A 25,668-nucleotide genomic window follows, 5' to 3' on the forward strand; every position below is an offset into this window, starting at 1 on the left:
CTCCGGTGTCCATTTAGAAAAGGAAGGGAAAACCCGATCTCTCCTCGGCGAGCTCTGCTAGGAAAGGTGCCAGTTCAGCAACGGCAAAACACGTCGCTTTTAGCATCCAGGCAGTTTAGCGGTGACAGCATCACCTCCACAGCAGAGATGCTGTTTCCTCTCTTTCTGTGGTGCCTCACAAGCAGGAGCCCCACGGCTGGGACCCTCGGATGCTGGTGCCCCAGGTCCCCTGGGTTTGCCCCACGGCAGGGACCACTGCGCCCTCGTGGCTCCTGCCATGTCACGCGTTTCTGTTTCAAAGGGCTCCACGCCTATCAGGCTGTCCTTTAAAAACAACACTTGATACGGGTTATTAATGATATTTACAGGATAACTGCTTGGCAATTATTACCTCCGTTTGTCAGAGGGCAATGAATCAGTGCCCATTCCTCCAGCACCCTCCGGCAGGGTGTTCCTTTGGCACACTCCGGACACAGCAGCGTCTCAGGAGATGAGGTTTCCTGGCAGCAAACGCTGATGCTTTGTGCATGCACAGACTTCTGCTCTGACAGCCTCTGGGAGCAAGCGAAGGCCCCATCCCAGCCACGTCCCCCTTCTCCTCCTCCTTCTCCTGGTCCCAAAGCCTCCTCTCTCCTCTCTCCCTTTTCCCATCATTTCCCTGTGCACGAGCCAACAAATGCTCCGAGGTGGAGCACATCCCACCCGCCCTGGGTTTGCGCTTTGGGATTCAGCCCAGAGCAGGGAGGGCAGCAGGGACGTCCCCTACAAACAGCTCGCGCCCAGCTATCCTCAGGGATGATGGGAACACGCCAGATCAATTCCTTCCACAGCAAACACCCTCACAGCTTCCTTACAGGACCCTATTCCTTTAGTGATGTCCCCTGCTGATGTTCCTATCCATCTCATCATCCCCAACATCCTGACTGGTACCCAGCTCCTGCACTCTGGAATCCCTCTGGGAGGAGACCATGAGCCTCGACACATCTTGGTATGGTGGCACCAGCACAGGTTGGGGACACGGTGGCAGGAGGGCATGAGTCCTTTCCTCTAGTCTCACACCAAGGCCTTTTTCAGCTCAAAACATTGAATTTCCCAAGACATCAGTAAATTTGCCAGCCTGGAGACTGACCGGTACCCAGACCTGCAGCTGCTGGATGACCCATCTCATCGCCTCCCCTCTCTGTCCCTCTCCACTGCCAGGGGCATCTGAAGAACTTGTCAAACTCTCCTCCAGATAAGCACTTGGCGCAGGTGTGGCTCCTATCTGGCCCTGCCCGGGGACCGTGCCTGCAAGGCTGATGATAGATACCCCATCCTGATCCCCACCAGCACATCCTCACGCCGCAGAGAGTTTCAACCTCTTCCTTACACGGGTGAACGGAGCCCACACCCTCTCTCCTGAGCAGACAGCGGAGACTTCACCTCCGTTTCCCACTCCTCTTATCCCTTTGAACCTGGAAATAAGAAAGAAACCGCGTTCTCCTGCCAATCCCATCTTCAAAGCCCGAGCGGTGGGGTCCAGCGCTGCCACAAAGCGCCCCATTGTGCCTTCCAGAGGCGGAGAGTCGGCCAGAGCACAAAAGCCAGGGAGACGCTACCCACCGCACCGCCAACAAAAGCATCTTCTCCTACCCCGAGTCCAGGGAAGGCGAGGGAGGGGGCCCGGGGCGGTGGTGAATATGAGCTATTGTCACCGGGAGCATGGAAGGACCCGCAAAGGGGATCAGACAGAAGGGGTGGGGTGAGGGGGGACATCCAAAAAAGCCCTTGTCCCTCTTCAGATCTCTCCTTATCTCCTCTGGCTATCTTCTGGGCTCAGCCTGGGTGTACTTGCTCGCAATTACCTCCTCCAAGCCAATCAGGCGCCGAGCACAGCCCTCGGTCCCCTTGACTGAGGTGATTTATAAATGACTCACTGGCTTATTTGAGCACAGACCTCTGCACACCTCCTTGGGAGCACCTCTCTGCCTGGGCTTTTCTTGCCACATCTGCAGCTCCCCTCGCAGAATCGGCCCTTTCTCCGCCCGGCGAGGCGCAGGTAACCCAGCTCCAACAATCGTGCTCTTTGTCTGGGTGGGCGTGGGGGATTTACACTCTGGTTGCACAGCCACTGGGTGTGAGTTTCAGTATTTGGAGAACTGGTCCTTCTATTTTTTCCCTCCCCTTCTCTTTTTCCCCCTCTCCTTTTGCAAAGAGGATTTACAGCAGCAGATTTACTCGGGAATTAGCAACACCGACCATCCAAGAGCTTGATTTATGAAGAGAGGCTGGAAGAGCCAAATATGTGAATTAATTATTGCTAGAATAAATCCTGCCATCCTATCCTGGCTGGCCCCTACGGAGATCTGTGGGGGGATTTGTCTGGCATAGCTGATGAGAGACCCCCTGTTTCTGGATCCTTGCTATGAGAAGAACTTTTTATGCATGGGACTATGTAAAGCAGTCCCTGCCCCAAGGATGTTGCAGCTCAAATTTGCAGATAGAGGAACGGGGAGAAAGGATGAGGAGCCCAGCACCTTCAGGCAATGGTTGAGGAGCACAAGAATCTAACCCAGGCAAGGGGTCTTTGCTGCAGAGGAGGTCCTGGCGCACGGATGCGTGGCTGTGGGCACATAATCAGAGGGAATCTTTAAACTGGGAGTGAGAAATACTCCCAGACTGCAGGGTCTGCAGCTCCTCCCAGTGCCATTCCGTGGGAAGTTTAGCTCCAGGCTGGGCAGTGCCCCTCAAATATAGGTCACACGAAATATTCCCATAAGCCTACTCTGCTGGTGTTCACGCGGCTAGGATGCTTTCCGCTCTGCCCTGATAAAAAGTGTCCACACCTTATTTGTAAGCAGCCTGAAAAATTAGGCTGCAGACCTGTCCTCCTTTCCCTTGAAGATAAGTCCTTGGAGGGATATTTGTTGCTGGCCACACGGTATTTCTGCCCCAGGTCAGATATTTCCAGTAGCAAACTGCACTCTCATCTTCTTCCTCTGGGGGAGAACGGACTGGGTGACCCCAGAGGTGTTTTTCCTTCTCCAAGAGCAAATCCCCGGGGGCAGGAGCAAGCCTGGATAAGGGTTCGCAGGCAAGAATGCTGCAGTCTGCAAACTTTTTAATTCCTCAGGATTTGCTTTGCCCACCTGCTCTTCAGAGGGTCAGAAGCATGTGGAGATCAGGGATTTGTGGCAGTGAGGGACACCACCACTTCTCCTTCTTTTAAGTCCACTTTTCAACCCTCCCTTCTCCCATCCCATCCCGAGGGAGCGTCGAGGGGATGGGGAGGATGGACACCCCGCTTTCCGGAGGGCAGACTCGGATGCCGTTAAGGTCAGACACTGCTCCCTGCGTGCCAAGGAGCTGGCAGCCTGATCCCTGCACTGCAGCAAGGTGAAACCTCTGGGAGACTGCAGGACAGGGGAGCTGGTGGCTTTTGGAGGACTGGGATGGGGTTCTATCTGCACCCCAGCGCCTGCTGCCTCACCCAGCCCAGCCCTCCCTCCCTCGGGAAGGAACTGGATGCAACTACGAAAGTCATGGAGAGTGAGGGTTGGGTTGAGAACAAGTTGGGTAATCAAATAAATCACAGAAAGAGGGGGCCAAATCCAGGCTCGTTTGCCCTGGTGTCAGCGCAGAGCAGATCCCCGTGCCCATGGCATTTCAACAATCACAACAGCATTCAAAAGAGAAGAAGCTGAGCTGCTGAGTATCAGCATTTTACTTAATAAACACCCTTTGAGCCAAACGCTTTGGCTTCACCTTCCGTAGCTGGCAGATGTCTGCAGATCTTATTATTCTGGTTACCGAGTGCAGAGCTAGTTTGGTTAGAAACTCATGTGAAGTGGTACATCAAACATTGGCACCGGCCCAGCGACGGCAGAACAAGAGCGCGGAGCTGTGCCCCTGCCCGGTGCCTGCGCTGGGCTGGGTCCTTTCAAAGGAAAGGACCATCTGCCTTATGGAAATCACCTATTTAACACTCCAAATATTTAATCTAACCAAAAAGAAAACATTGATGTAATGGCTGGCTGCTCCGTGGTGAAAGCGCAGGAGCGGAGGGCAGGATGGGGGGCGTTAAAGCCGAGGTTGGAGCGTGGTTTGGACTCGATGATCCAGTGGGTCTTTTCCAACCTGGTGATTCTGTGATGCCATGGGATGGGAAGGTGGGAGAGGGAGGGAAGCAGAGATTTCTCCTCCTGGCCCCTCAACCCGCAGCCTGTGGCTCCTCTGTGCCACAAGCAGGGCCAGCTTGCACCTCTCTCTCTCCTTCACCCTCTCTGTTGGGTTTTATCCCACCAACCATCACGATAGTTCTTGTGTCCTGCTCATGGAAAATTGACTGAAACAGCTACATTTATACTGCGCCTTCCAGATTCTGGCATTCTGCCTTTTCTGGGCTGGGATATTTTTCCTGCCTGCTCTGCACACTCTCGTAGCATCACCTGCTTCTCTCTCCAAAGGGCAGAGGTTAAGAAAATCTTTAACCCCATGGCCAAATGTTGCGTGTGCTCAGGGCACAGTGCGTGCAACCCCCTGAAACACAACCACCGCTTCCCTGCGTCTGCCTCTCCCATTCCCAGGATTACCAGGAAAGATGATTATTCCCATATAATGATTATTCCCATATAATTGTGCCAGAGGAGGCATTACCACCATGAGGTGTTTTCTTCCTGAATCAGCCCATTTTTGCATGAACCCAATGACAATTCGGAGCCAAAGGTAAAAAAAAACCAACCCTAAAGCGGATCTAAGCGGTTTCAATATAGGATGGGGGGTGATGTGATTGAGAGAAGCCTCACAGAGAAGGACTTGGGATGCTGATTGATGAGAAGCTCGACTGCAGCCAGCAATGTGCACTCACAGCCCAGAAACCAACGTGGGCTACATCCAAAGCAGCGTGGCCAGCAGGTCGAGGGAGGGGATTCTGCCCCTCTGTTCCTCTCTTGTGAGAGCCCCTATGGAAGATTGTGTCCAATTCCAGAATCCTCAACATAAGAAGGAGATGGAGCTGTTAGAACGGGTCCAGAGGAGGCTACAGGGATGATCTGAGAGCTGCAGCACCTCCCATAGGAGGACAGGCTGAGAGAGTTGGGGTTGTTCAGCCTGGAGAAGCGAAGGCTCCAAGGAGACCTTCTAGCGACCTTCGAGCACCTGAAGGGGCTACAAGAAAGCTGGGGAGGGGCTGTTCACAAAAGCTTGTGGTGAGAAGACGAGGGGCAATGGGGATAAACTGGAGAGGGGCAGATTTAGACTGGACAGAAGGAAGAATTTCTTTGCCATGAAAATGGGGGAGACCCTGACCCAGGTTGCCCAGAGCAGTGGTGGCTGCCCCATCCCTGGAGGGGTTCAAGGCCAGGTTGGATGGGCCTTGGAGCCCCTGATCCAGTGGGAGGTGTCCCTGCCCATGGCAGGGGGTGGAACTCGATGGGCTTTGAGGTCCCTTCCAACCCAAACCATTCTATGATTCCACGATTTTAACCCAGCAAATGGGTGCGCGCAGTCGAATGGCCCCGCAGAAGGTACCAACCTGAATGGACGTGTTGGGGGTCCCCTGGTGATGAGCTCTCAGTGAGGTCCCTCAGCCAGATGAGGTCCTGGCCGGTCCCTGGTGCCAGGAGGTCAGAGAGAGTGAAGAGCCCAGGAGCACAGGGGTGGATCTGCTGGGCTGATTGGCGCCTGATAGCAGAGGTGAATTATACAACATCCTTTTGAAATACCTGAACTGACTGACAGCAGAAACCTCCTTTTCCTCCTTGCCTGTCCGCTTTGTGAGCCCAGCTCGACACCAGAGGCGTGAAAGGGAGAGGGAAGCGGGCAAGCAGTGGAAGGGTGAAGCAGAGTTCAATCTGGGGGAGCACCCAGCACCACAGCCACCCTGTCCTCCTCTTAGGTTTATTCAGCCTGGAGAAAAGGCTGTAGAGAGACCTTAGAGCAGCTTCCAGCGCTGAAAAGGGCTCCAGGGAAGCTGGGGAGGGGCTCTGGATCAGGGAAGGCAGGGATAGGATGAGAGGGAATGCTTTTCACCTGAAAGAGGGGAAATTGAGATGAGATCTTGGGGAGAAATGTTTTGCTGTGAGGGTGGGGAGGCTCTGGAATAGGTTGCCCAGAGCAGGGGTGGCTGCCCCATCCCTGGAGGTGTCCAAGGCCAGGTTGGATGGGGCTTGGAGCCCCTGATCCAGTGGGAGGTGTCCCTGCCCATGAGCAGGATGGGTTTTGAGGTCCCTCCCAACCAAAACCATTCTAGAATTCCATGATTCCCCATGCCAGGCCTCGGCAAGGAAGCACAGCACAGGTTCCAGGGCAGGAGGCGACGGCTTCCTCACCTGATCTTGTGAGACTTCAGTCCTTTCATCATGTTGCCCCAGGGCTCCCGTGGGAGCCGTGGCCAGAGCCAGAAGCTGGAGGCTGGGAGCTGTGGTGGACGCAGCGCTGAAGGCATTGATTCAGGGGAACAGGAGTCAAGACCTTGTCCTGGTGTCGCAACCGAACCCTTGCACCTGCGCTCGCCTTCTCCAGGCAGACCTCGCCTCCTGCGGCAGGGGAGAGCTGCTTCTTTTACAACCCTTTCTTGGGCAATGGAGCTGGGAGAGAGATGTTTTTTCAATGAAGATTCGCCAAAGATACAGAAGGGACCAGACCTCTGAACTCCGTCTGCTGAGAAGCGATCGGGGAGGAGATCTGGGTGTGCTTTGCCTGGTGCAAGGGGTCAGGGCTGGGGGTGGTGGAGAGGGGACAAAGGAGGAGACAATACTTAGAGCACTGAATTTTCTCCCCGAAGCAGAGCAGAGGCGTTCCCTGACTGTGCAGCCCTTGCATGGGGATCGGTTTGAGCCCTTATATGACACATAAGACAGTGATCAGATTGCTTTCCCACTAAATTTTGATTCATATTCCTTGGACTCGCATCTGTTTGCTGTGTCTGTGCCAGCATGGGAAAGTGGCTTTATGCCAATGGCTCCTATCAACACTAACCAGAAACCTCAATGTGACTTTCCTCTTCCCAAACACAGCTATCACCAGCACAGGGGTTGAAGATAAGTTCTTAGTAAGTGCAGCAGTGGGAAAAAAAGGTCTGTGTTTGGCATGCACAGGCTGGTTTGAGACTGGCAGAGCAGGGTCCAGGCAGGTATGAAATCACGGCCCTCAGCTGATGACCTGCTGGGACACCACCTTTCACCCACACCATATCCTTGGAATAAAGCAGTTCTACCTTCACTGGTCGCTTGCTCCAAGTATCACACCACAGATAGGTACTCAGCGTATCACAATTTCTCCAGAGGCTCAGGCTCAGTAGACTCATCACTGAGGTCCAACACGATGGTTCTCAGCATCGATGTTTTCTTCGCCGTTCTCTCCATACACATTGCATTGTCTCAGCATCCTGCAGGATTTAACCCAGCTCTGCAGCTCGCTGTCATCTTATCCCATCAATACCAGGCCAGCTGGGTTTGCCTTTTGTTCAGGAACACAGCTCGTTCACTTTAATTCTGAAATCTCAGAGGTTTAACCTGCCGTTTGATCTAGGGCAAGGCCAGCGATAAGCCACGTCAAGAACTTGACTCTGTCCGAGACACTGACATCACTAGCCTGTTTGTTTAAGATGGAATTTAATCATGGGGGTATTTCTCCCTTTATACTTGCCCTGTTTATTATTTTTCCTGACTGCCAGGGCTTTCGCTCAGCAGGGAAAATTCATTAAAGACGGGCTGGTTGAGTCTGTCTGGCGGCAGGCGCGCTGCAAGCAAGTGATGGGGCCAAGAAGCAAAGCTGACCGAGCCTTCTTGCACCAGAACCTCGTCTGGCTTTATCACCCCTTAGAAACCTGTTGGTGGGTCTGAGCTACAAAATATTCCGGAGGGAGAAGTGAAAAACTAAAGCGGGGCTGGAGAAAGGCTGAGCACGGTGGGGACCTGCTCAGCTATGGGATCTGGAGGCAGGGACGAGGCTTGTGCAGACTGATGTGGGACAGCCAGGGAATGAGCATTTTCTGGTATGAGCGTAGGGATTGGGAAAGAGCCTAGGACACTGCTTAGTCTCGGTCTGCACCAATCCTCCAAATGATAAAGCTTGTAATTGCTCTTGGAAGGGTATCTCCAGCTGAAAAGGAGCAGCAGGGATGCCAGACACCGCAGGATGAAGCGCCTGCTGATGCAGAAAGAGGGACATGACTCCTCTTTCACCCATCTGACCTTCCAAAGCCACAGGCTGGGGTTCCTCCCAGGTGGGCACGGGTGCAGATCAGAGCCTGGAATCACAAACACACGGTTTCGGGGGCTATTTTACAGCCACCTGAACTCGATTGCCCCTGTGATCACTAAAGCATCCACTGCAGGAGTGGGGTTGATGACCTCCCTTTCTAAACCCATTAGCTCCTATTAGCATAATGATTCTGTTGACCTAAATTCTCCCCAAAGTTTCGGCTGCCTGTATCATCCTTTCATTCCTGCCCCGGACGGCTGGGCCACTCTGCTGCTCATTACTCATGTCTTCCAGCCCCCGCTGCGAGGTAACTGCTTATCAGCCAGGTCTGGCACGAGTTCCAGGGATGGACATTTGGCTCATGCTGGTTCCCCTGAACTCAGCGTCAAGGTGCGCACTGACCTCAGCAGCGCTCTCAGTGCCAAAAGAGGAGAGGGAAGGATCTGATAGGTTCACTCCATAAGCTCTAAGCCGCCTGGATGATGATTCTTGATACGTGTTCCTACCTGAATCACCAGTTTTTTCCACCCCCTCTTCTACCGCCGCGTTGGGCAATGACCCATCTGACATACCACACCACAAATAATTACCAAGATCCTCGTTTTATATCTGACCACTTCCTCCCTCCACCCCCAGCCTCTCCAGTCCATAATAACCCTCCCCTCTTCCCAGGCATCGCCGGTCACAGTAAAATAAGGGCTCTCTGAAGTTCATCACCTTTCTTCGGTGAGACCCAGATACTGGGCAGGACAACTCCACCCGGATGTTTTGGCACCTTCATCACTGAAATGAATTAGCAACCGTTCTCTTTCCGTGCATCACTTCCTAGGATCAACCAGGGACTTGTCCACAGCCTCTCTTGGCAAGAGAGAAACAGGGAGGCTGCTGAATGCAAAAGAGAATGCTCACCAACAGCAGCACCTCAAACAGACCTTCCTCTGCGAGGACAGGCTGAGAGTTGGGGTTGTTCAGCCTGGAGAAGAGAAGGCTCCAGGGAAACCTTAGAGCAGCTTCCAGTGCTGAAAGGGGCTGCGGGAAAGCTGGGGAGGGGCTCTGGATCAGGGAGGGCAGGGACAGGATGAGAGGGAATGCTTTTCACCTGAAAGAGGGGAAATTGAGATGAGATCTTGGGGAGAAATGCTTTGCTGTGAGGGTGGGGAGCCCCTGGAATAAGATGCCCAGAGCAGGGGTGGCTGCCCCATCCCTGGAGGGGTTCAAGGCCAGGTTGGATGGGGCTTGGAGCCCCTGATCCAGTGGGAGGTGTCCCTGCCCATGGCAGGAGTGGAACTGGATGGGCTTTAAGATCTTTTCTAACCCAAACCGTTCCATGATTCTATGGAATCTTCATCCGCGGTGCCAGTATCTACGGTTGCAAGCGGCACCGGGGCTGCCCAGCACCGCAAACCTCGCCAGCCCCACCGGCAGGTGGTGAAACTGAGGCACGAGAAAGGCCAAGTGAGTCGCCCAAGGCAAAAAGGCAGGCGCTGGCAGAGCTGAGCTTAACACCCATGCTCATCTGCCAGACAATCCAGAACGCTCTCCGGTCCCCTTCATGCGGCATCGCTCCTTAGCATCACCTCCAAGTGGCTGGAGAAGACTCCCCGGGCTGGAGAGCTGCAGCCCCCGGTGCTGGGAGAAGCCACTCCCAGGACCTGCCTCTGCGCCACAGGGAAACTATTTAGGGTGGAGATGTTCGGGGAGGGCTCCCAGAGGCTGGAGGTGTCCAGTCTGTTATACTGCAGGTGGGGCCAGCTCCAGTCACATTCTTGGCTTTGCTTTATCTTTTTTTTTTTTTTTTAATTCTGGGAAAAAAAAATTAAATGATCCAGAGATGAACCACGCCAGGCCTCGCTATGTCATCGAACGCCCTGCGTACTCGGTCAGCCTCTTTGATGAAGAGTTTGAGAAGAAAAGCAGAAGTTACCCCGTTGGGGAAAAATTGAAAAACCTCTTCAGGTAACACGGAATGCTGTAGCGGGGGAAATGGAAACCAAACTTGGTCTGGGATATAATTCAGACCTGGGGATGTAGTTCCAGATATATATGTCCACAGGAGGCCACGAAGATGATCTGGAGGTGTTCAGGACCAGGTTGGATGGGGCTTGGAGACCCTGATCCAGCGGGAGGTGTCCCTGCCCACGGTAGGGGTGGAACTGGATGGGCTTTGAGGTCCCTTCCAACCCTTCCATTCCATGATTCATTCTATAATCTTCAGGGCTCCGGTGGGTAAAAGGCATAGGAGAAATGCAAATTGCACTGTAGCAAGGGAAGTTGGTCACTCTTTTCACTGCCTCAGAGCTTATGCTCTACGGAAAATAAGCAGAACAGTTTGCACTGATTGCATTTGGGATTTGGGGCTCTGTTTTCCAAATTTTGTTCATAATAAAAAAGGTATAATTGGTGATGAAAGGATAGGGGGGTGGATTATTTCTTTAAGCTTTCTGGCTGGGATTTCCTTTTATCAGTTTTCTGATTAGAAACGGTATTGGCTTTCCTTAAACAAAGATTAATAATTATGTAAGTAAAGATGAGTAATCCTGTTGACCGCTGTCTTGGAAATCTAGCTCTGTTCTTTGGAAAAACGAAGGAGCGAGAGAGCACACGTTAGCAGGCAGAGATGTGAGATGTTGTACTTGTCAGCCTAGAAGAAATCTTCTGATTTCAGATGAAATAAGATGGTTTTTGTTTGGTTTTTTTTTTGGCCAAGCACCTTAAAAAGTTCCTCTTCAGCTCAGTGCAACTGCCCCATGAATCTCTGAGCCGGGTTTCCTCTATACATCTAACCCAACCCATATTAAGGGTACTGGAAACAAAGACTGGAGATACTGGAGTGAAATCTTCCATTCTGTGCAGGTTCTTCCAGCTGTGGCAGCACTGAGACCTCACATCGAGTCAGGAACAACCCCATAATAATCCTCCATGGCACGTCCAGCCCTTGCACTCACCGGGAAGGGCTGGGCAGCAGAAACTGGGCTCAGGATTTAGTGTGGGAGAAAGGTTGAGACATTCCTAGGAAGATCCTTCCTTGCTTCCTTGTTCGGTTGCTTCTTTTCTTCTTTACTCATTTGATTTTTGGTTTGTCTCCTCTAGATGTTCAGCTTCCAGATTGAAACTCATCCTCTTCAGCCTCTTCCCAATACTCGTGTGGCTTCCCAAGTATAAAATTAAGGACTATGTTTTACCTGATGTTCTCGGTGGGCTCAGTGCGGGGACGATTCAAGTGCCACAAGGTGAGACACAATGACTTTTGGGGGGGTGTAAGTAGCCTTACTGTCAATATGTATAAACTCAAACTCTACCTGTGACCTGGTTGTCCTTATATTTCTCTGTGATGCCCTTCCCTGCCCTCTTTGGCCTCTTCTGCTCAGAAAGGAGAGCTCTGTGCTTGCCACATCACCTTCTCGGAGATGATTTGAGGGTGACCAGTGCAGGGGGCTGATGCCAGCTGCCCAGACTTGGATGACCTGCTCATGTCCCTTGTGTTTTCCAGGAATGGCCTTTGCGCTGCTGGCCAATCTGCCTCCCGTCAACGGGCTCTACTCCTCCTTCTTCCCCTTGCTGACGTACCTCTTCCTTGGAGGCATCCACCAGATGGTCCCAGGTAAGGGTCTCCAAAGCAATTGTCTGCACAAGTCAAAGACCAGCTGGCTGGGAATACTCAGCGCGTCCCAGAATAGAGATGTCTGGTCTGGTTTGGTTCACCAAGCGTTTACGGGGTCCCTGATTCTCATCCCTCTGAATCACTATTGCATCCCGCTGCAGGGCTGGCTGCGGCGATGGGCTGGGTGTCTCTGTCTGGACAGCCTAACCTGTCCAAGTGCCTTCCAGGACAGGATGCTCTCTAGAAAAAAAAATTACTGACATCACTTGTTGTGCCGTAGGTACTTTTGCAGTCATCAGCATTATTGTTGGCAACGTCTGCAATGAGCTGGCTCCAGAGTCAGACTTCCAGTACTTCAACCACACCACCAATGAGACCAGTGTGAACACCACAGCCCTGGAAGCGGCCAGGCTGGAGATCTCGGCCACGTTAGCCTGCCTGACAGCTATCATACAGGTAAGGACTGGCTGCATGGCTTCTGCTGGACAGGACAAGAGGGAATGGCCTCAAGCTCCACCAGGGGAGGTTTAGGCTAAACATTAGGAAGAAATTTTTCACTGAAAGGGTCATTGGGCACTGGCAGAGGCTGCCCAGGGAGGGGGTTGAGTCCCCTTCCCTGGAGGGGTTTAAGGGCCGGGTGGACGAGGTGCTGAGGAACATGGGTTAGTGTTTGATGGGAATGGTTGGACTTGATGATCCGGTGGGTCTCTTTCAACCTGGTGACTCTATAGTGTGAAATTCTCCAAAAGGACCAGCCAAGGGTGAGGCTGGCACCCGGAGCAGGATTGCAGCCGGTACGACACCTCAGCAGCCTGCAGCTCTCCTCTCCCCATCCCTGCTCAGCCCTGTCTGCGCTGCGGCCGCGTGGGAGGGATGCGCCCTGTTTTCCAGCAGAGCAGCTCAACACGGGCACGCTCAGGCTCTGCACCTCGCCCTTTCAGGCTGACACGCTTCTAATAATGCCTTGTCTGTCCCACCCTAGCTGTGCCTGGGATTCGTGCAGTTCGGCTTTGTCGCTATCTACCTCTCCGAGTCTTTCATCAGGGGCTTCATGACAGCAGCAGGGTTGCAGATCCTCATCTCCGTGCTCAAGTACGTCTTCGGCTTGACAGTCCCATCTTACACCGGGCCCTTAGCTATCGTCTATGTAAGTGGGTGCTCCAAGCAGGGTCTTTCCCTGCACCTCCTCCCCCAGTGGCCACCACGCCGCAGGCATCGCTGCTCCCTCGCTCGGGGAAGGGGGGTTCGGATGGAGGAAGGGCTGGAGGGAGGGGGGACACGGCAGCACCGCTCCCAGCCCAGCTACTGCCATTGTATTTATATTATCATCTGAGCCCTTGTCTCTTAGTTTCTAATTAAAACTAATGAAATGCGTCCGGGATTTGGGGAGAACATCAACTGTGCTGCTCCACAGCAGGAGTCTTGCACAATTGTTAGCAACAGAAACTGTTCGATGGTTTGACTTGGTGATCTTGGAGGTCTTTTCCAACGTTAATGATTCTCTGAAACTTCTCCCATGAGCAGGTTTATCCATGCCTGAGCTCTCCTGTATTTTCCATGGATGCAACCTGCCTTGATGCAGCTAGAACTGCAACTTAGTTTTTAAACTAAGGGAGGGCAGATTCAGACAGGATATAAGGAAGAAATGTTTTACAAGGAGGGTGGGCTGCCCAGGGGGGTGGTGAAGGCCCCATCTCGGGAACCATTCAAGGTCAGATTGGATGGGGCTCTGACCTGATCTGGTTAACTGACCTGCACCTGCAGGGGGGTTGGACTGGATGACATGGAAAGGTCCCTTCCAACACAAAGGATTCTATGATGCTGATTCTAACCAAACAGTACAGACCCAGGGCTGGTTGTTGACCTCTCAGCTTCTAGCACTCCGCTCAACTCATAGAGCCCTCATCACATCTCAGCGTGTCCGCAGTCAACTTTGGTAACACGCGTCCTCCACTGTGCTGTCTGAGTTGTCCAGTCTCTGGTTCCTATGATATTTTCTCCTCTTTTCTCCCCTTTAGACGTTCATTGACATTTGTAAAGGTCTGCCTGAGACCAACGTGGCCTCCCTGGTCTACGCCTTGGTCAGTGCTGTGCTCCTGATGATTGTCAAGGAGCTCAACCTAAAGTACATGAAAAAGATCCGGATGCCCATCCCCATGGAGATCATCATCGTAAGTGGTGCACGAGCTGTGCCTCGGACCCTCTCCCCTCACCTTACAGCCCTGGGACACCCACTTCTGCTCACAGAGGGCTCACCATGTAAAGCAACCATCCAGTGAATCTGATCTGGTGCTCACACAGCCTGGGGCGAGAAATCGGGCTCTCTTCATGGAGGAAAGCTCTGATGCCCAGCTCATCCCTGTTAGACTGTACCTGCATCCTGGTGATGCTGCGGATGTGGAATATAACTCATCCTGGGGAGGTTCTCTCCCTTCCTAGCCCAAATTTGGTGCTAATATTCTCTCACCAGCCCCAGGAACACAGCAAGCCAAGCAATTCTGAGAGAAACCACACTCTCTCTGCTTACTGCTTTTTGTCCTCTCTACTTTCAGGTAATAGTTGCGACCGCAATCTCTGGCAGCTTTGACATGCCTGAGAAGTACGGCATGCCAGTAGTTGGGAAGATCAGCATGGGGTAAGTGCGTGCACCGCTCTGACTCAAATTCCAGATCATTTTCCTTCCTCCTTCTCCTCCTGCAGCCTGGAAAACACCTCACTCTTCCCTGCTGGATGCCAGTCCCCTTCCAGCACTGTTAGGTAGCCCTGCTGCACCCTGTTCCACAACTGCCACCATCCACCCAACCCATCCACAGTGTAGACGTGGATTATGTTACTCCTGACCACGCAAGCTCCTCTCCCACCTCACCAACCTCCAGACACCAGTGTCACAACTGCTTCTCGCCTCCGCTCTGAGTGCAGGTTCCCCGCACCCACCCTGCCCCTGGTGAACAAGTGGAAAGACATGATCGGCACAGCGTTCTCGCTCGCCATCGTGAGCTACGTGATCAACTTAGCCATGGGGAGAACGTTGGCAGCCAAGCACGGCTACGACGTGGACCCCAACCAGGTAACGCTTGGTCGGGAAGGACGCAGTCAAGGACTGTTCCCCTTGCTCTCAGGCGTGAAGGGAAAACCTCGCTGCATGCATGGGAAGCTTTCAAACGTGCTCTGCTTAAAACAGACGTGCAGGTCCCACGCATGCAGGCTCAGGTGGCAGCTTGCCATGTGGGGGTGAAAAGGACATGGTAGAACCATCTCCCATGGGCTGGAGAAAGCCTGCAGAAGGGAATAAACCCATAGGCTGAGCTTTCCTCTTTGCTCTCCCTCTAGAACTGAGGCTTCAGCCCCAGCGCTGGCACAGATGGCATTTTTGCAGGTTGTTGGAGCATAATGAGGCACATGTGTCTCTCACTGAGCAGAGAAACACCTGGATTCCTGGTGTGTCACCTAGATACTGTGAGAGGCAGGACACTAAATAATCCTCTTTTGTCATCACTGGCACAGGGGCAGCTTTCAGTAACAGCCACACATACCACACGAAGCCCTGCCCTTAGTGTGTCAACAGATGACAATGTGTTTATGTGGAATTGTGCTTCCAGGTTTCCCTGCTATCCCAGAGCCTTTCCCAGCTCTTACTGGAAGGAAAGGGTCTGGAACACACTGCAGGGAACCCAGGCTCCTTCCCTGGCCACAAAACCCCAGACTCGGGGACCTTCTCTCCTGCCTGACACCTCGCAGGGGTTGGAAAGGCAGGATGGGCAACTGTCCTCTCTGATGACCACATTCCTCTGTCTCTACAGGAGATGCTGGCCCTGGGCTGCAGCAACTTCTTTGGATCCTTCTTCAAAATCCACGTCATCTGCTGTGCTCTCTCCGTCACTCTCGCCGTTGATGGGGCAGGAGGGAAATCACAGGTTAGTACCTCCTCCTCCTCTCTTCCCTGTGTGACCCTGCTTGGCCACAAACCCCTGTAGCTGCTGCGTGCTGCCAGGTCTGGAGAAGCTCACGTTGCTGTTGTTAGAAGCAGAATTTCCTCCCTTCCCAACCCCGTTTTGTTCCCTGGATGGGTCTTTGGACTGGTCACAGATGCAGGGCAGTAAATCTGCATTCCCAGTCTGGTTCTTCCAACTGAGCAGAGCTACCATGTGAGGGAAGGTTGGGGTTATCTGTGACATCTGCAAAATCCTAACCTATTTCGTCTGCACACATAGCGACAGTTGTGCTGTTGGCTGAAGCAGTGGGAGAAGAAAGAGCCAGGAGGGTTTAGGAAGCCCCTGGTGATTGTTGAAGCGTGTTCTTTCTTTCTTGCAGGTGGCAAGTTTCTTTGTGGCCATGGTGGTCATGGTGACGATGCTGGCACTGGGGATCTACCTCGAACCTCTTCCAAAGGTAACACAGACAGTTGTGCAAACAGCTCAGCCGTTGCGTCACACGCTCCCCACACCCAAGAGAAGGCACAGTCTCACTCCAAAAAGCCCTGATGCAAACCATTGCACGGTACGGTTTGTTCCTGGCCTGGAGTCCTGCCTGCATTGAGTCTCTAGAAGGAAGAATAGTCATTAAACTACCATGCTCGGATCCAAGAGAGGTCTTGGTGAGCATCATCCTTTCCCAGTCATAGAATCATAGAATCACTAGGTTGGAAGAGACCCATCCGATCATCAAGTCCAACCATTCCTATCAATCATTAAACCATGTCCCTCAGCACCTCATCCATCCATCCCTTAAACCCCTCCAGGGAAGGTGATTCAACCACGTCCCTGGGCAGCCAATCCTTTGTGGTAACTGGACCAAAGGAGATGCTGCAGGAGGCATCTGCTGCAAAACGTGGCACATCCACACCGCACATCACATCCCACCTGATGAGACCCCCTCTCCTCCACAGTCTGTCCTGGGAGCCCTCATCGCAGTGAACCTGAAAAACTCCCTCAAGCAGCTGGCTGATCCCTTCTACCTGTGGAAGAAGAGCAAGTTGGACTGCGTGAGTGCCAGGGGACGGGTGGGAGGTATCTGTTTGCCTTATGCCAGCAGCTCAGCCCTCGGCTGCGCGAGTCAGGGCGAGCAGCCTGGACCCCGGTGGGGCTTTGTGGGCATGAGTCGCCTGCAGAAGGTGGGTTTCGCTCTCCCAGTGCAGTCGCGCTTCCAGCCCATGAGGTCCAGAGCAGTGGTAGAGCCTGTCCTGGCCAGCTGAGCACCCTCATGCTCAGTGCATGTATCGGAGAGGCCTGAACTATTACCTGCTCTGTTTAAATGCCAATCAACCGCATGAGCCTGTTTGCCCAGAACTAGCCAAACCGGCCCTGCTCAATATCTAGGAGTCATGACTTAAAAACTCACACAATAGCCCTCCAGGGTGAGGAGAGCCCTTCACAGCGATAAGGACTCCAGGCACTGGTTGATGTATAAACCCAGGCAGGGGGTGCGGGGGAGTGAGAACGGAATTTGGATATGTCTGACATAGAAAGACAGTGTTTGAACAGGTCTCCTGGGGCTGAGTGGTGTGTGTGGACACCGAGCCAATATCCTGTCAGGTCCCGACAAACCACCTTATCGGAGAAAGCAGGAGTCCAAAGGGGCTGACCTGAGGCATGTAGAGCTCTCCCAAAATACTGTTCAAACAGGTGCTGGAGAAAAGATGGATTAGCTGAGATTTCGCAGGGGTGTGATCACGACATAGAGGGTCCAGAGGAGGCCACGAAGATGATCTGAGAGCTGGAGAACCTCTGCTATGAGGACAGGCTGAGAGCTGGGGTTGTGCAGCCTGGAGAAGAGAAGGCTCCAGGGCGACCTTAGAGCAGCTTCCAGGACTGAAAGGGGTTCCAGGAAAGCTGGGAAGGGGCTCTTGATCAGGCAGTGCAGGGAGAGGATGAGGAAGAATGGCAGAATTGGAAAGAGGAAGATTTAGGTTGGACATGAAGAAGAAATTCTTCACAATGAAGGTGTCCCTGCCCTGGCCCAGGTTTTCCAGAGCAGTGGTGGCTGCCCCATCCCTGGAGGAGTTCAAGGCCAGGTTGGATGGGGCTTGGAGCTCCTGATCCAGTGGGAGGTGTCTCTGCCCATGGCAGGGGGTTGGAACTGGATTATCTTTAGCGTTCCTTCCAACCTAAACCCTTTGATGATGTGCAGGCACACGAAGAGCATGAGCTACTAAAAAATTGGTTCCATTAAGATCGAGCCTGGCAGACTGACCGGACCTAGGACACGTGAAGTCTGTGCTGAGACAGTTACGCAGGCAAGGACCATCAGAGTGGGAAAGCTGCTGATGGGAAGATGAGATTGTCCGTTAGGAATTGCTGATGACAATTTAAGCACATCTCTGAATGGGTTCTGGGGGGTAGAATGGAAGGTGTTGGTCAGCTCTAGCAGTTCATGTGAGGGAGGGTGAAGTTACTGTACTTCATCGGAGCTCCCCAGCCCACAGTCCAGGCAGATACCTGAGTGGATTCATCTGCCCTCATGGCACAGCCAGACCCGTTCCCCGACTGTGTTGTGTTTCCACCAAGCCGCTGGAACAAAGCTCTTGCTGTCAGCAACCACAGGCAGCCTACAGATGCAGGGGGCATGGGGACCAGGCAGATGCCAGTGGAGTGAACTCTGTTCCTCTGACCTTAATCTCCTTGGAATTTGAACTAGATTCAGTTTCCTGTCCCAAAACAGGGAACACCATTTGTGGGTGATGTCAGACCATTGATGTCCATTAGCTCAAGATTGTTTCATTGCTAACTGCAGGGTTAGCTCCTCAGACAGAGCCCAGTGAGGAATCTCAATGGAAGGATGCCTTCCTTGCCATTTATATGCGCCGTACACGTAAATTAAGATGCTGAAGTCATCAAAGTTACCCTGATTTGTGCAAGGTCAGAGTTGGATTTTAGCAGGCATTATAATAACCTGATAATGACTCTCAGAGGGCACGTTTATATGCTTAGCAGGACTCATTTCGTACGGAGGGAGATGCTTAAGTGCTAATATATAAATATGACAAATGACAGAGCTCTGAGCTGAGAGGTGGAGCAGGTTTTGTTATGCTCAGTCAGACTTTGTCATCAGATCCGCTCTGTGTTCAGGTCGTTCGGGTGGTTTTACGATGGATGCTCACTCCTGAAATGCTCTGATGTGCAACAGGAGCTTCCTTGGGGCTGGGAGCAGTTACAAAACAGCAGATGCTCTGATTTGCCAGAGTCTTTTCTAGACGAATTAGGCTGAGACTTTTTGAACCGAAGGAGCGGTGCAGGTGTTGGTGCGGCTGTGAAGAAACGCACCAACCGCTTTTATGGCTGATAAACTGGGACTTCTGGCACATTTCCCAGCAGTGATGTTTCACACGAAAGCCTGCAATGACCTTTATCATTAGAACGGCTCAGTCTTTTGATCCCCATCTGTGTCATTCTTTGGGTCCAGAATGGGTTCAACCCCCAGCTGTGTCGTTCTTTGGGTCCAGAATATTAGCACTGAGCCATTTTCCATGCGCTCCCGATCGTGGTTGAGCAAAATTGACCTGCCATGCTCTTCTCTTTCTGCAGTTGGTCTGGCTGGTGAGCTTCCTCTCCGCTTTCTTCCTGAGCCTTCCCTACGGAGTCGCTGTGGGCGTGGGATTTTCCGTGCTGGTCGTGGTTTTCCATACCCAGTTGTAAGTACCAACGTAGCTACAAGAACCAAAAGAAAAGGCGCATCTCCCAGTGGCAAAATAAATGACAGATTCTGTTTATAACCGACCTCTGGCCCGTGTTTCACAGGAACGTGTGGCAGGAGCCTGGGGGAGTGCAGGTGTCCTCCCCAGCCCCTGGAATGTGCAAACAGGAATGGCAGGCGCTAATTTACTGCCTGCATTCCCATTCCTGCATTCGCTTAGCGATGTGCACATCCCAAGGCAGGGAGAAGTCTGAAGGTATTTACTTCAGCACGAAAAGCTGCCTGCGTAGCTCCCAGCAGAAAATCCTGCTCCTAAAATGAAAAAGCCCTGTCTGTGTGCAGAGACTGGCGGGAAGTTTTCACACCATTTTTAATCCATCAAAGCCCTTTATTAATATTTCCCAGCCTGGGATCTCAAACTGCTGACTCTTTTTTTTTGCCCTGGAGACTCTGCAGGGATGAAATCTAAGTATTTTCATAAAGCAAATTTTCAAATCCTGCTACGGAATGTGAAGCAAAGCAGCTTTCCTCCCTTTCAACAATGACTCTAATTCTCATCGCCTCTTTCCTCCTAGCCGTAACGGCTCTGCCCTGGGCCAAGTAACTTCCACCGACATCTACAAGAACCCAAAAACCTACAACAAGGTAAGAAGAAGCTAAAGCATGATCGGAGAAAAAGTAGTTCTTTGCCGATGTAATCAGGAAACTCAAGTCCATGTTTCTGTCTCAGCAAGGTCGCTTGCTCCTCGTTTCAGGGGGGGGCAGGAGAGCTGCTGTTCAGCTCGACCTTCCCAGCTACCTGCTGCCGAACACCCAGCCCCCCTGCACCCCACACACCCATCACGCCTGGTTTGAGCTCTTGTCTCTGTTGCAGGTCCATGAACTTAACGGGATTAAAATTGTGACCTACTGCTCGCCGCTGTATTTTGCCAACTCGGAGATATTCCGCGAGAAGATTATAGCCAAGGTGAGCCATACCCTAACAAATTTCCACTTGCAGCCAATCCCAAACAGCTTTTGCTCTCTCCTGTATTGCTGTGTGGAGATAATTAAGCCCAGGATGATCATGAAAGACGGTCACATCCATCCTCTACTCTTCTGTCCTTTTCTGCTTGATCTTCAGGACTGTTTCTAGATCTCGTTGTAGAGGAGGTTATGGGTGAATCCTTGCAGGTCTCCTCCTCCAAAGTCATCCTGCTCCTGCAGGTCTCTTCCTCCTGTGAGTGGAGGTACCCTGAGTTACTGCAGATGCTGCTCTTTGGTTGCCATCAGGATCACCTCACTCCGGTGCCCTCCTGTGCCGTGTGCCACAGGCTGGAAAATGAGAAGTAAAAGCAGTTCCTAACTACAGGGCTGAAGAGACTCTTTAAAAACAGACTTCTCTCTCTTTCTGCCAGACAGGGGTGGATCCTGGGAAAGTGTACTTAGCCAGGAAGAAATACCTGAAGCGGCAGGAGAAGGGGACAGCACAACCACCAACAAAGCTACCGAACTTCTTATTGAAGCAGAACAAGGTAACTCAGTTTGGGTTGTTGATGGAAAAGACCCCAAGCCCTCAACAAACTGCTCCTTTTGATGTAGGATTTTCTGCCTTGTCTTCCTAGCCACATTTACCACCTCTTGCCTCCTTTCCTCTCCACCCACAGCTCCATTCCTCCCAACAGCCAAAACCTTAAGTTGCAGGAGAACTGGAAATGGCTGGGAACACAAAAGCCGTAGAGATGGCAAGAATGGAAACACAGTGAACAATTTTCTAGAAACCAGGCTTGTATTCTTGCTTTAAGGAGGCGTCTGTGTCATTATTTCAGTTCAAAAGTGACCTTTTGAAGCACGTTTCCCAGCTATCCCAACTCTGTTTGGTTTGCATTGCTGAGCAGTCTTGTAGCATGTGAACTGGGATCATTTAAAATTAACCTAACGTACTCCAACCCCAACAGACATTGTTAGTACCAGGCTGGAATTAGTCCAGATTAAAACACTTCATACTACTTTCTGCTTTGCTGTAGACGTTGTCTTTGCAAGAGCTCCAGAAAGACTTCGAAAGCACCTCTCCAACAGATACCAATAACAACCAGACAACTGCTAACGGTGCCAGCATCTCCTACGTCACATTCCGCCCACCAGCCAATGGTGCTGGGCAAGTACAACCCCCCAGCGAGCTGGGCAGCACCACTACTCTGCAAGAAAGCACTTTCCGTGTCACGCCTACAGCAGACATCGACCCTATGATGACAGCACCACCCTATATCAGCTTTCACACCATCATCCTGGACATGAGTGGAGTCTGCTTTGTTGACCTCATGGGCACAAAAGCACTGGGCAAGGTTAGTTCTGTACTACAAACGTAGCCAAGGAACATGCCACCCAGGCACCTTCTTCTTGGGCAGCTTAGATAAAGTTTACCCTCCTCAACAGAAAGTCTGTGTGGGTTTCTCCTTCAGTAACCCCAGGACATGTGTAAAGCCCTGGATAAAAGACTCCAGTTTATACTTTTAGGTATAAACACAAATCTGGAGCAGCAGTGTCATTAATTCTCTCTCTCTCTCTCCTCTTGTTCCTTCTAGTTGTGTTCCAGTTATCAGAAGATTGGGATTAAAGTGTTCTTGGCAAATGTGCATGGTAAGAACCTACGAAGAAGGTGTTTCCATGTGTTCTTCCCCCATTTATGTGCTCCTGACAGACAGATCTTTTTGTGTTCCTCATGCAAACTGTGTGAGCTGTCAGCCTTTCGTCAGCCCAAGCCAGAACAGATGAAAGAACAGAAGAAAAGAAGGAGAGACACTGTTCTCTGTGTGTAGCAGGTCTTTTTTATTTGGGACATGATATGACTGGAACATCTCCACGTTTAGCATGTAGAAAAATAGATCCCTATAGTCTCTTTTCTGCAGCAAACCTGCTTCTTCCCTATGAATCCCAATCTTGCCTTAGCTCAGATGACCACGGTCATGCACACTCTCAAAGGTTTTCTTCTTCAGTTTCCTTCTTCACATGTTTCTCCTTTCTCCAGCCCAGGTGTACAATGACATTAGCACAGGTGGAGTCTTCGAGGAAGGAGGCCTGGACCAAAGTCACATCTTCTTGACGATCCATGACGCTGTTTTGTTTGCCCTGGCAAATATCAATGAGGTCGTCCACTCACCCATCGTAGAAGAGGTACATTTCCTCCCCAGTCTTTCTCCAGCTCACTGGACTATTAAGTTTACACTCTGTGTTAGCACAAAGGAAGAAGAACTACTCAATACTGCACCTCATAAAGTTTCTTGATTATCTCAAGTGGTAAAGCTCTAAATCCAACAAAATATTTCACCTCCTAGTTCTCACCTAGGGGTCAAGCACCTACTGACTGAATTGATTTCAGTGAGAATTCAGAAGTGTAAATGTCTGCTGGAAACCCCAGCTGGGAAATTAATGTTGTCCCAGCCTGGAGAAGCCAAAATCGGTCTTTCAGCATCAGGCCCTCAGTTTGGTGTTGGCTGGAACACACAGCTGCACACAAAGATAGAATTTGGCCCTCGGAAAGGAAAGCAAAGCACGTGCCCCTGTCCTTGAACAGCCCCAGCATCCATGAATTCATCCCTTGGAGGAAGGAGAAGAAAGGGCCAAGGCAAGAAAGTGGCACAGGCTGGCAACACAGGGTCAGACAGGCCGTTTCCCCAAATATGGTTTGGTTTATTGCACAATAACTGGAGCTGCAACCGGGGCAGTGTTGGCCAGTTGTCTCGTGAGAATAAGTTAAGGTATCTCATATCTCAGCAATGAAATGTGTAAACGCCAGCTCAGTCAGAGGAGATAAGAAACTGAAACAGGATTCTTTCTCTGCCCCTTCTTCTGGGCATTTCCCTTTGTGCACCTGTGATGTTTTAAGCCCGGGTTAGTAACTGTTTTTCATTCCTTTCAATTCTGCCTTCTGCTAATTTGTGGATTTGATTTTTTCAGAGGCCGAATCAGACAGAGCTCTCCATCTATGACGAGTCTGTGGATGAAAGCAGCACAGAGTTTAAGAACTTGGAGGAGGTTAGTCCTAGTGCCAGGGGTCCCTTCTCCAGCTGTGGACATAAGGTGGAACCCAGAAGCTGTGGTTGGGATTTATTAGATGGGAAGTCCCTTGCGCCACTGCCAGGGAAACTGTGAGCAACAGTAACGCTTTGCAAAACTCATTTAAGATCCTTGTCAGGAGGAGCTCTGGCAGAGACCTGGGTGAAGAGGCAGCCAAGGGGGAATCCTTCAATCCATTCTGGGCCACATAGCTCAGGGTCACAACCAGACCCACGGTCTCCACCCACTCGGATAGACCCAGAGAACCAGGTTTAGCTCAAGCCCAAAAGAAGGGTCAGTGGTCAAGTTTTCAGCACAGACTTCATTAATGCTGAAGTGATTTTTCCCCACTGAACCCAGGTCCCTAGAAGGAGGTGCCTTCCAATGCTGCGCCCCTCCCCATGCTATCCATGCACAGCTGGAAGCAGAGCAACCTCCCCACCACTAGCTTTCCCTGGAAGAAGAGGGCTGGGCAGGGTTGGAGTTGCTGGCGTTGTTTCTTTGAGACTGATCAACTGCTGACCCGCATTGCTGGGTTTGTGCCACGGCATCAGCCCTAACCCGGCGTGCTCTGTGTGCCCTTTAGGAGATGTTCGGCAGCATGTTCCACTCAGAGACCCAAACAGCTCTGTGAGTACACGGGGAGCATCGGCGTGCGGGCAGACCCTCCCAAACGGACTCTTCCCTCCCGTCCCTTCGTGAAGAGCTGCACTTCTACCTAGGGATACAATGAGTTTGCAAAGCAAGAGGCCACCGCACCTCTTGAACTGATAAATTCCTCACTCCCTCCTGCTCTGCTTCTGGTATTCAGAGCAATGGACTCTGGAGCAGGCAAGAGAAATCTGCGGAAGCAGGAACTCAGGAAATGCCATCTCATTAATTACAGAAGAGAAGCGAGTTCATTCGAATGCAGGTGCCTTAACTCTGGGACAATTAGAACTTATTGCCAAGCGGTCTCCTTTGTCTCACACAATCGCACTCTTTTGCTCCTACTGGCATTACGCAATAGGGGCATCCCCTGTTTCTTTTCTCCTTCCCTCTTTTTCTGATGAAGTGAAAGACAAGCAAACATTAAGATCCTTTCACCACTTTGATTTGTGAGCAAAAGCAGCTCTTGCAAGGTGAAACGACACAGCTTTGTAAGGAAATGTTCTAAAATATGCACTGAGCTCTGGGGTGTCTCAACCCCTGCACCTCCCTGCGTGTCTGTGTAGCAGCACAGCTACTTTTCTTCTGGCCTCTCTCTGTGATCCCCCTACTCTCCTCTCTCCTCAACCCACCATCCCAAACCCCATTGTCTGTAGTTCTGATACCCTGAAGAGCTTGATCCTGTGTCTCAGTAGAGCTACTTCCAGTTGCCTCTTTCTGTGGTCTCTCCCATTTTCTAGCATTAGTATCTCCAATTGCACTTTCCTCGACTTCAGGCTCTTCCCACACCGTGGCCTCCTTCTTTCCTTCAACTTCTCCTGCTGGATCTAGGAGGGAAAATAAAAAGTTGTTTCAGGTACCCTGAATTCTCATCACTGACCTTACAGATCAACAGGCCTAAGCCAAAAGAGTTGACCCAGGGATGCTCTGTATCGCGCTGCTATGTGCACTGTGTAACTGGGACTTCTCACATTGCTCTGATCAGTAGAGTTGGGCTGCGCTGTTTGAATTTTAACTCCTTCAGCACCCACAGGACATGATGCCATTTATGTTTGACTGGTTGAGAACGTGTTCAAAAGACCCAGGGTCTGGTTCAACTCCCCTCTCAAGTTTATAGCCATCTTTCTACTTCCTAAAAGGCTCTTAGACTGGGAATGGTACAACAGCGTTCATCCCAGGGGTGTTCCGACTGTCTTTCCATCCTCCTGTTGACTAGTACCAGAAGATTTAGTCCAGAACATGGATGAGGGCTTTGGGGAGATACATTTTCCCCAAATCCAGGGGGAGGGAAGGAAGATCCTTCTGCACACTTTTCACGATGCCGTAGCTCCAAAGCAGTAAAAGGGGAATTTGAGCGTACTTTATGTCTGCAGCTAGGGATAAGCCCAAGTGACACCCTGTGCTGTGCAGGGCTTCTGCTGACAAGCTCTCAAATCACCACTTGTGCGGCCAGATAAAACTCTTCGTGTAGTATGTGCTACTTCCATTGCAATTCCATACTCTGTGTTCCACGACTTTCACTAAAACCCACCACAGACTGATGCTACCAAGACCATCCACCGCTGTGTGCC

The 25,668-nt window shown here is 51.6% G+C and overlaps 1 protein-coding gene across 1 annotated transcript; it reads left to right on the forward strand.

Annotated features, from left to right (window-relative positions):
- Nucleotides 1-1,935: 1,935 nt before the first annotated feature.
- SLC26A9 (solute carrier family 26 member 9) lies at nt 1,936-24,594 on the forward strand. The gene is made up of 21 exons (XM_069876094.1): nt 1,936-2,038; nt 10,014-10,140; nt 11,275-11,414; nt 11,675-11,785; nt 12,066-12,241; nt 12,768-12,932; nt 13,804-13,956; nt 14,338-14,420; nt 14,705-14,852; nt 15,586-15,699; nt 16,097-16,174; nt 16,671-16,766; nt 19,306-19,412; nt 19,990-20,059; nt 20,289-20,381; nt 20,812-20,928; nt 21,421-21,738; nt 21,979-22,033; nt 22,422-22,567; nt 23,351-23,428; nt 24,036-24,594. Exons 2-21 carry the CDS (start codon nt 10,016-10,018, stop codon nt 24,081-24,083), a joined length of 2,421 nt encoding a protein of 806 aa, XP_069732195.1. The 5' UTR covers nt 1,936-2,038; nt 10,014-10,015; the 3' UTR covers nt 24,084-24,594.
- Nucleotides 24,595-25,668: the final 1,074 nt, after the last annotated feature.

This window comes from Phaenicophaeus curvirostris, chromosome 24 (assembly GCF_032191515.1).
Source record: "Phaenicophaeus curvirostris isolate KB17595 chromosome 24, BPBGC_Pcur_1.0, whole genome shotgun sequence".
NCBI classification, from domain to species: Eukaryota; Metazoa; Chordata; class Aves; order Cuculiformes; family Cuculidae; genus Phaenicophaeus; species Phaenicophaeus curvirostris.